We start from the raw sequence: 10,650 nt of genomic DNA on the forward strand, positions 1-10,650 counted from the left end.
ATGGAAATGCCGTCTCCCATAGACTCCATTTTATGCGAATAATCCAAAGTTTTAAAAACAATTTCCCTTTTCTCTGTAATAATAAAACAGTAGCTTTTACTTGATCCAAACTAAGATATAATTAATCGTTATTGGAAGCAAAACCAGCCTATTGGGTTTATTTAATGTTTACATGATTTTTTAGGTATGAAGAACCAATAAGATTCCAATAAGGATTAATTATATCTTAGTTGGGATCAAGTACAAGCTACTGTTTTATTATTACACAGAAAAAGGAAATTGTTTTTAAAACTTTAAATTATTTGCATAAAATGGAGATGGCCCTTCCGTAATTCTGAGCTTTCTGGATAATGGGTTATATACTGATTTCTATAGTAATTACATTTACAAATAACTTTAAAACCAGTGAAAAGGTGGAATGAATGTATAGTAGGAAGTTGCTTAGAATTCCCATTTCTTTCATTATGCAAAAAAGACTTTTTGGGTGACGTTTCCTTGTAATGAATTAAGCGTAATTCTGTTTTCTGCAGGCATCATGAAGTTCATGGGAGATCTGCCTCTGAAAGGACAGTCTGAATTGGATGCCGTCTGTTCTATCCTAAGGGTCAGTAGGAATATTCTCTACATCATGGCTGTGTAATGAACCTGCAATTCATATAGCTGCCAGTGTGAAAAGAAATAGGAATATCAGAAACTTTTTAGCCTTCACCCTCTCATCTGCCGGGTCATACCCAAATACCCCACCAGCTTCAGGTGCAATTTGGCACCATTTAGTACACATAGTGGTTGCAAGTAAATGAGCCAAATTGTCTCTGACTGTCCTCTTCCCATAGTCCTCTTATTGTGTTATAATGGGTTGACAATCTGTTTGATCTCTTTGAACAGGCTAGTAGCAAATTTCTGGTATGAAGAGTTCTATGTACAGCTCTATTTGTGTGGCCCACACGCCAGGTATTCCCCTGTACTAAGCACAATTCTGCAGGAACAGCCCCCTAAGTTTGCTCATAGCCTGTACAGAGAGATACCATAAAACTATGGCAGCATAGGTATTCCCCTGTACTAAGCACAATTCAGCAGGAACAGCCCCTAAGTTTGCTCATAGTCTGTACAGAGATATACCCTAAAACTATAGCAGCATAGGTATTCCCCTGTACTAAGCACAATTCAGCAGGAACACCCCCTAAGTCTGCTCATAGTCTGTACAGAGAGATACCATAAAACTATGTCAGCATAGGTATTCCCTGTACTAAGCACAATTTAGCAGGAACAGCACCTAAGTTTGCTCAAAGCCTGTACAGAGAGATACCATAAAACTATAGCAGCATAGTTATTCCCCTGTACTAAGCACAATTCTGCAGGAACAGCCCCCTAAATTTGCTCAAAGTCTGTACAGAGAGATCCCATAAAACTATGGCAGCATAGGTATTCCCCTGTACTAAGCACAATTCAGCAGGAACAGCCCCCTAAGTTTGCTCATAGTGTTCTCACTGTTCTGTGTGATTGCAGCTCTGTGGGGAACATGAAGTCATGAAGGATGAAGGCTACTGCCAGATTATGAAGCAGATCACGGACAACACCAGCGGCAACACGTGAGTGATTATGGCTTATACACAGTGCCATGCAGGGCACTATCTTGTTTATGGCTCAGCTGTAGTTTGGCCACAGACCTTCATACCATTCTGTGTTATACAGGGACAGCTGCCAGAAAGGGTGGAGGATTCTCTTCATCCTTACGGCCTACTATAAGTGCTCAGAAGTGCTGAAACCATACCTCTTCAAGTTCCTCCAGGATACCTGCAGGAGCCCTGGGTTGCACTACCAAGGTAAGGCTTATCCACCCTTCATTTCCATTCAAGCCTACAAATTATGGTCAGACCGGCCTGCCCAAGTATCAGAGGATCTCCCAATGGGCCCCAACCAAGTGACAGTTGCTTATTTCCACCAGAGAACTATATAACACCTATAACATTTAGCACTATCCACATCTAATGAGAGTGAAACTTGGATTTTAGGTTTTCCGGTGAGCCACAAAGTGTGCAAAGGCCGGAGGCATCAGGTTAAGACAAGCAGACATCACTGCTATTCTACTCTGCCAGGGATCTGACCAGCTCATTATATGTTATTTTTTTTTTTGGCAGGAATCGCCAAGGCATGCGAGCAGAATCTGCGCAAGACCTTTCAGTACGGAGGGCGCACCGAATATCCGAGTGCCATAGAGCTAAAAGCCATGGTGGTAGGTACATGGGATTTATAGTGATGTACAGGGCCACTATCCAAAACCCAGTTTTTCACATGGACCACATACCGGCCCAACATATGTGGTGCCCTTGTGACATACAACCCCTTATTAAGTATTGCAGGGTCCTGGGACCTCCAATATTTGTGCCCCATATACCCCTCCAGCCAGATAACTTTTTCCCACAGTTCCACAGGCATTCCACTGGTAATCTGGATGGGATTTATGTGTTTTCTTCTTGCTGTTTGTTTATCCACAGGCTGGAAGAAGCTCCAAGCGACAGTTGTTCCTTCTGCCCGGAGGAATAGAGAGACACCTGAAGATCAAAACATGTTCGGTTAGTGAATGAGCGCCTTGCTCTGGTAGGGAGAAAGCTACAATTAGGAGGCTGCATCACAACCTTTCATGGTGCAGTCGATACTGAGGAGGGGACAGGTGGGAGTCAGTGCTGCTCAACCTATAGGCCTTTATTTATAGTAACTGTACAAAGCTCAGCACAAATATATATATATACCACTGTTAGAAGCCATGGGCCACTGGAGGGCTATTTGCTGCAAGTTACTCTTCATGGTTATCGGTTTAGACTACTGACTTACAGGATGTGCCCAGAGAAATGTGTCCCCATGAACTCACCAGCAGCAGCTCATGCATACAGTAATGTAAGCAAATGGCATTTCAGATTTAGTAGAATAAGTCACTTGGTTTGCTTGTAGGTGGCCTTTGATGTGATCGAGGAGATCTGTATGGAAATGGGGGTGCACAAGGAGGAAGCCTTCCAGGAATACGCCATATTTGCCGTTACGAACAGGGGTGAGTTATGGGTTCATAGAATGGGGGGGATGAGTAAGGGGGTTGGATGGGCTGGGCAGCTAAATACACGTTCAGGTGTTACTTACAGCCCCGTTCCCAGAAGCACTCCATTTGTTTATAAGATCTAACCTAGGCTTAATAACTGCTTATCTGGGCACAGGTTTATAGGTTGCCTTTATTGCTAACTAACCTGGCTTGCTCACACCTCTGAAACGAACCAATGCAAAACTCGCTAGTCAGCCTGCGCCCACCAGTCTTAGTTAGGGGAAGTATTTTTGCCTCCATCCAAGATGTTATGTCAGGCCAATGAGACCTTTTCCCAGACCCCCTTTTTAAAATATTTTCATATTCGGCTTTACTGGTCCTTTAACTGGAAAAGGTTATTAAAGCAGCAGTGCCATCTGCTGCTTTGTGCTGAACATTGCGGCTAAAACAAACTCACATTTCAGCATATCCTCTACTTTGGAGGTTCCCTTCCAAGACTTTATCAATTTCAGGTCTACTTTGCGGAAGTTATCAGCATCAGGGTCCATGACTTTAGGTGCTACACTGCTATGGTGAAATGTAACTTCACTGCATTACATTAGAGGAGACAGACAGTGTCACATTTGTAAGAATAATCTCCGTTTTTAAGGAAGACCAAATGCAACTGCTTGTGGACAGTGATGTGATCTGCTGGTCACCTGCTTGAGCTGTGCCAGTGATTTCTGAGTTTCAGTCCAATCATGTTCTCTGGGCTAAGGGATAACAGACTGGCACATAGTTATATTTTGCCCATTCTCTTACCAGGGCAGAACGTGAGGCCACTGAACAGAAAGGAATATATCCTGGACGTGTCTGCAGAGATGGAACAGACCGACAGCAACTACATGTTCTGGTTCAGGCGCATTATCTGGGCGCAGCAGATGAAATTCGAGAATGAGCTGTATGTGACAATGCACTATAACCAGGTACTGAGGCACCGCAGTGCAATATCTAATTCTAGGGTAGACTCCTTAGCCTAATCACAGCTGTGGATCCAGAATCAAACTGACCTCTTCCTATTTTGTCTCACTCTCTCACCCTTTTCGCAGGTGCTCCCAGATTACCTGAAGGGGTTATTCAATGTTGTGGCTCACATGAAGCCCACCGAGCAGCAGTTCCAACAGATCTCAAGGCTAGCGGCCCTGCAACACCGGGCTAAAGACAGCGTCTACCTACCCACTGCGTAAGCTTGCCATCTCTGCAACTGCTTTGTTCCACAGGGAGTAGGAGCAGCCTGTGTTATTCTCTCCCATGCACATCTACATTACGGGGCAGATGTATCAAGAGTCGAATTGAAAATTTACTATATTCAAGTTTTTTTTTTTTATGGCCTGAGCGGTCAAATTCGACTAGGGAATTGTTCAAATTCTATTTTAGTTTTGTTAAAATAATTCTAATTCGGTTTTCAAAATTTATCGTACTCAGATTCAACTATTCGCCGCCTAAAGCTTGCCAAATTGCTGCTTTACAGTGGCGAACTACGAGGGGAGCAGGGGGTGCGATTGGGCCAGGATCCCCTCAGGGCCCCCAGGCCCGCCCCCTTCTAGTTACGTTACTGTTGTTTTGGTCAATGGGAGGCGTCCTGGATCAATTTGGAGTTGTTTGCGGCCTTCCTGACATTCGAGTTTTTTTTCGGAGAATGCCTGTGGGAACTGTGAAAACTCGAATCGGGTCTTTACAACTCAATTTCGAATTCAGTTTTCGGGTTGATGCTATTCACCCGAGTTTTGCAAATTTGTTTTTTTTTTTTTAATACATTTTGATTTTAGTTTATAAAAACTCATATGAATTTGAAATTCGACCTTTGATAAATGTGCTTCCCCATGTCAGCTAATGGGTACAGGTTTCTGCACTGCTCCCTGCTCAAACCCAAAGTCCTATAACAGTAATGACCCAGGCCTTCAAAGTTGCCCCCAGCAGCTCCCCATCTTGGATCTTGTTAGGCATCTTTCGTGTGTCAGTGGCACTGCACATGCTCAGTGAGCTCAAGGCTCCGTCAACATTAGCAGAAAGTCTATGTCTAACAATTTCTGTGCCAACAATCAGTATTCTTGTCTCTCTTATCTCTCTTATCCCTTTCTTCTCTATTGGTCTGTGTTGCAGCCGGGAAGTTCAAGACTACATCCCCAGCCAGTTCTACAAGGCCCTGAAGCCCCAGTCTTGGCTTAATATGGTCATGCAGCACATGCAGCAAATCCAACCTCTCAGCCCCCACCAAGGACGTTCTCAGTTTTTAGGTAATGGGAATATAAATGGTCATTATTGCACCTACATGTCTGGAAGTCTGTATTGTACAGGAATGGGAGGTAAAGCCAACTAGCCCCTTTTAAATGAGAAGGAAAGGTTAAAACTACGTAAGCTTTATCAGAAAGGTCTATATAAATACACCAGTAATCCCTCAAAGTAATGCTGCTCTGAGTCCTCTGTCAAAAGAAACACAGCATTTCTTTCCTTCTATTGTGTACTCATGGGCTTCTGTATCAGACTTCCTGTTTTCAGCTTAAACCTCCAGGGCTAGGGCTTGAGCATGCTCAGTTTGCTCCTCTACCCCTCCCCCATTCTCTGCTGTAATCTGAGCCCAGAGCTATGAGTGAGCAGGGACAGACACAGGCAGGAAGTGATGTCACACCAAGCTAATACGGCAGCTGCTATCCTAAACAAACAGAGAGATTCTAGAGCTTTTTACTCGGGTATGGTAAATAAAATTCCTCTGTATCTTTCCTTCTCCTTTAAAGGAACAGGTCTGTGTAAAAATAAAAACTGTGTAAATATGTTCTTATATAGTGTGCAAAAATGTTTCTAATATAGTTAGTTAGCCAAAAATGTCATATATAAAGGCTGGAGTGATTGGATGTCTAACAACAGCCAGAACACAACTTCCTGCTTTTCAGCTCTCTAACGCTGAGTTAGTCAGTGACTGTAAGGGGGGCCACATGGGACATAACTGTTCAGTGAGTTTGCAATTGACCCTCAGCATTCAGCTCAGATTCAAAAGCAACAGTTATGACCCATGTGGCCTCCCCTCAAGTCTCTGATTGCTTACTGCCTGGTAACCAATCAGTGGAAAGCAAAAGAGCTGCAAAGCAGGAAGTAGTGTTCTGGCTATTATGTTACACATCCAGTCACTCCAGCCTTTATACATAAAAAATTTTTTATACGTTCCTATTCCTTTCAGTTAAGCCAATGTACATTTGGCTGCACTGCTCATGCCCCCTGACTTTATTTGAGTGCAGGAAAGAAAAGCATAGGTGGGGGGCGGGTAAAAAACTAGAACAGCCATGCTCTGGTCAGAATCAAACCCAGGACCTCTTCAGTACAAGGCGCCCATAGTAATACTTTACTACCATGCTGCCTCCAACCTAAGTTCCTGCATAAGGAATGGCTGTGGGTGCCAACCAATTGATTTGGATTGGCAGTGATTATATTGGGGTAAGTCACCCAAATGAGCAACAGGGGGGCTGAGGTTCTCATTAGCTGACAAGCCCATTGCGTTTCTTTCCCCATAGGCCTAGTGAGCGCTTTCCCCATGTTTGGCTCGTCCTTCTTCTACATCCAGAGCTGCAGCAACAACACCATCATCGCCCCCTGCATCTTGGCCGTCAATCAGAATGGACTGAACTTCCTCAACAAGGAAACGCACGTATGTGTCCCAAGGCAGCGACTGTTGCGCCTGTCAGGCTATAGCTCAATATTTATATATAATATATACTGTATTTATATATATCTACATCTGCCTCATAGGAATAGACAGCATGAGTCAGGGGTATGCAGAAATGAAACATTCACGATTTATGATATCAGTAAAGGCCACAAATATCAGGCTTTATATTGCCCCTGCTAAGCCACACACATAAGTCGCTCCCCATTGATAAATATAGGTAGAACTGCACTGTTGTCCCACAGCAATAACCGCTGTTCAAGGGGAAGCAAACCAGAGCTTGTGGTGTTTTAATGATGCTTAGATGCTGTTAACAATAGTGATTCCAATGCTTCCAATACTCCTATGGCTTTTAAAGATAATGTGACTTTTAAAGGGGATGCGAATCTTTAACTCTCCCGTCGTACCCTCTAGTTTTCCATAATACATGGTTTAAACCTTATTACAAATTGAAAACGATGCTCCAATGAGATGATCTAGGATACAGGGGGTGGGATATTTGGGTGCATTGTCTGCTGCATTTTTTTAAAAATTGGCACCAAAACACCCAAAATATTGCACATGGCCTAAGCATCATTAAAATGCACCGTCCCCATGCCAGAACTTGCCTGCCATTGCCTAATGATAATAGTTCCGCTTGTAGAACACCAGCAAAACCCGTTCTATATTACAATTATTTTATATATACTTTATATATTTTGTATATTATATACAGTATAGTGAATAAAGTACCTCCTCTTGTGAAATATAAGGATATTATAAGTTACAGAGGAGTTTCATGACCATAATTTTATACAGGTCATGGAATCGGGGTAATTCTAATATCCTCATATTTTGCAACTGGGTACTTTATTTATTATAAACCAAATTCATAGTCATGTGACAGAAATTACATCAGAACTCACCGTTTATAACTGATGACATCAGAACTCACCGTTTTAACTGATACATCAGAACTCACGTTATAACTGTGACATCAGAATCACGTTTTAAGGATATAATTACAAGATATTCATGCTTTGTGTATTATATATATATATATTTATATTATATCATATATAGATATACTATATATAATATATGTTATACATACAATTATTACCATCTTTATTTGCATAATGTGGAAAGGGGAAATATTCAGCTCTGCTGCTCATTGCCTTCAGTTTTCTGAACTCTGTTCTACTTTTTTTCCAGGATCTGGTTGTGACATTCCCACTAAACAACATCCAGAGCACTAGGACCCAGCGGCCTGCCTCAGGGTTCAGCTACCCGTATGTTGACATCATGCTGGGTGATGTGACGTCACAGAGAGTTACGCAGCTCCAGCTGGAGCAGGTAATTGGCCATAGTAATTATTTATATAGGAGGACAATGTAAAGCAGGAATAAAGCATGCGCCATAATAAAAGATCTATGCTAAATACCAGGATTAACACAAGACTCCTGGGGCGTTAGAGCTCAGAAAAAGTACTGAGCTCTAACACCCCTCTTAACCGTTAATCCTCGCTGTAAAGTGGAGGCTTCTAAAAATGTTAAAGCTGAAATGCCTGATATTTTTTAACCACTTGGTGGAGGGAAAGGGGTTCTGGGCCCAGTGTGGCCTGTGCTTTGGGTGCAAGCAGGGTGCCAGGCTAAGTAATATTGCCTCGGCCACCAAAACTATTTGGCCTGGCTCTGATGGATTTATGAGTCTATGACTTGTACAGTCACATATAGGGGGTGCCAGACAATCCAGTATAATAACCTCAAAGACTCACGTTACAATGTCATTTATATTGCTCAGTTATTGTAGCCAGGTTTGGCCTATGCTCCAATCAGCTGTTAGATGAGGGCAAGACTACAGACTCTAGACCATCTCTACGTCTGGCTTTATCCTTACACTTTCATAGGCATTATTAATCTATCCCAGACATTTGATTTTACTAAGCAACACAAATTAAACCAGCGTGTGTCCCAACACAGCACATTTCAAAGTTACAGATTTAAAAAGCCTTTATTTGACACATGGCTTTATGATCTGCAACGATTACAATGTTTCTGGCCTGCTCCCGGCCCTTTATCAAGTTACTGATACACTGATACACTAAGTACTTATTTATAAGTACGAATTTATCTCATTTTCTGCTACAAACTCAGATCAAATCCGCTTGGGTTTTTTGTGCTTATTTATTATTACATTTTGCCAAAAATTTGCGGGAAAAAAAATCTGATTTTCACAATTTTTTTCGGATTTTTCATCTGATTTTCAAGATTTTTCGAATTTTTCATCTGGTTTTCAAGATTTTTTTAAATTTTTCATCTGATTTTCAAGATTTTTTCGAATTTTTCATCTGATTTTCAAGATTTTTTCGAATTTTTCATCTGAATTTCACGGGGGGGTTTCCGGATTTTTGACCGAAAAATCCGATTTTTGCCCGAAAACTTCGGGGTTTTGCATGTAATCCAGCACACATCAAAAAATCATTGGGACTTCTCCCATTGACTTATATGCGACCTCAGCTGGTCTGAGATGCCGGATTTTCTGATTCGGACTTTTCCATCCTTGGGGTTTAATAAATTCCAAAAAATTAATGATTTTTTAAAGTCAGATTTTATAAAAAAAAATAGTGAAAATGTTTTCGTTATTTTTGCATTCGGAGATTAGAATAGAACCCCCATACTGTGTTACAATTTATACTCTTTCAAACAGCGCCATCTTTTGGCTACAATGTATAATTTTTCCCAACAGTTCCACAATGAGTCAAACAAAAGTATCACTTATCTTTTTTAGCTACATTTAGATTCCTGTTTCTTATAAATCCTTATAAATCTGGTTTGGTATGATAATCCACACCGAACAATCTAAAATCTGAAAAAGATAAAATGCGATATACAGATATTAAAAAAAAAACCTAAATAAAAACTCACCTAGAGCTAAACAGAATCATCTAAATGACAATGGGGTGTAGGTCATATTCCTGATTTGGGCCATTGGGTTACAACGTTTCTAAAGGTACGATTCCACTTTTCTTCTTTTTTTAAAAATTCTTTAGTTCTATCGCCACCTTAACGAAATACAGGAACATTATCAATTACTTGAAATTTCAGTTGTTGGACCCTCATGACCTTTATCAGTGAAATGTGACAAAACAACCTGACCCATATTTCTTAAGTTTGATGCCTGATTTATGCTCCTTGATTAACAATCCTAGTGGTCTGTCCCACATACAGGAGTCCACAGGGGCATTTAATGGCGTAAACTACAAACGTGGATGTACAAGTGTAGTCTCCTTTAATAGGGTTACCTTTTCGTGGATGATAAATAGTGTCCCCTTTTACAAATTTCCTTGGGCGTAATAATTGCAGTTTATCATGTCCTCCCACATCTGATCTTGAATGTCCCCACTGGTTTCAGCTTGTACATTGTGACGTCACACACTGATGTATCATTTCCCTTGTCCTGCCAGGGCCTGGAGCTGTGCAGGGTGGTCGCTACACACATGGAGAATCTCCTTCAGAGCCGAGATAAACGCCTCACCCTCCCACCCAGCGAGATCACCCTGCTCTGAGCAATGGTACAACCTGCTGGTCACCAGCCCTACCCTACTGGACACCCACACTCCCCTGGGTCTAGTCTGAGAAAAGTGCCCACTGCTCAGGATTCAATGCAGCTATGGAAAATGGATTATTCTATCCCCAACATAAACAAACTTTTTAAAGGAAAACAATAACCCTTTTTTTCAAGGGTATTAACCCCTTTTACTGTATAGAAGGAGCTTCCTAACAAAGGGGAGGGGGTAGTTTATACAGAGGGCTTCCTCTATATAATTGCTGAACATCAGTCATTTCTCTTATGGTATTTCTCTGTACAGACTATGAGCAAACTTAGGTGGCTGTTCCTGCAGAATTGTGCTTAGTACAAGGGAATACCAATGCTGCCATAG

At 41.6% G+C, this 10,650-nt stretch overlaps 1 protein-coding gene across 1 annotated transcript in view; it reads left to right on the plus strand.

Annotated features, from left to right (window-relative positions):
- The window catches only part of myo15a.L (myosin 15a L homeolog), a 62,814-nt gene extending 52,164 nt beyond the window's left edge, over positions 1–10,650 (plus strand). The window contains exons 51-62 of the mRNA XM_041576677.1: positions 531–604; positions 1,507–1,589; positions 1,693–1,823; positions 2,139–2,233; positions 2,496–2,573; positions 2,950–3,046; positions 3,836–3,996; positions 4,120–4,253; positions 5,174–5,307; positions 6,577–6,710; positions 7,923–8,063; positions 10,174–10,650. Coding sequence (XP_041432611.1) covers positions 531–604; positions 1,507–1,589; positions 1,693–1,823; positions 2,139–2,233; positions 2,496–2,573; positions 2,950–3,046; positions 3,836–3,996; positions 4,120–4,253; positions 5,174–5,307; positions 6,577–6,710; positions 7,923–8,063; positions 10,174–10,275 — 1,364 coding nt within the window. The 3' untranslated portion in view covers positions 10,276–10,650. The remainder of the gene's footprint in view (positions 1–530; positions 605–1,506; positions 1,590–1,692; positions 1,824–2,138; positions 2,234–2,495; positions 2,574–2,949; positions 3,047–3,835; positions 3,997–4,119; positions 4,254–5,173; positions 5,308–6,576; positions 6,711–7,922; positions 8,064–10,173) is intronic.

Source organism: Xenopus laevis, chromosome 9_10L (genome assembly GCF_017654675.1).
Source record: "Xenopus laevis strain J_2021 chromosome 9_10L, Xenopus_laevis_v10.1, whole genome shotgun sequence".
NCBI lineage: Eukaryota > Metazoa > Chordata > Amphibia > Anura > Pipidae > Xenopus > Xenopus laevis.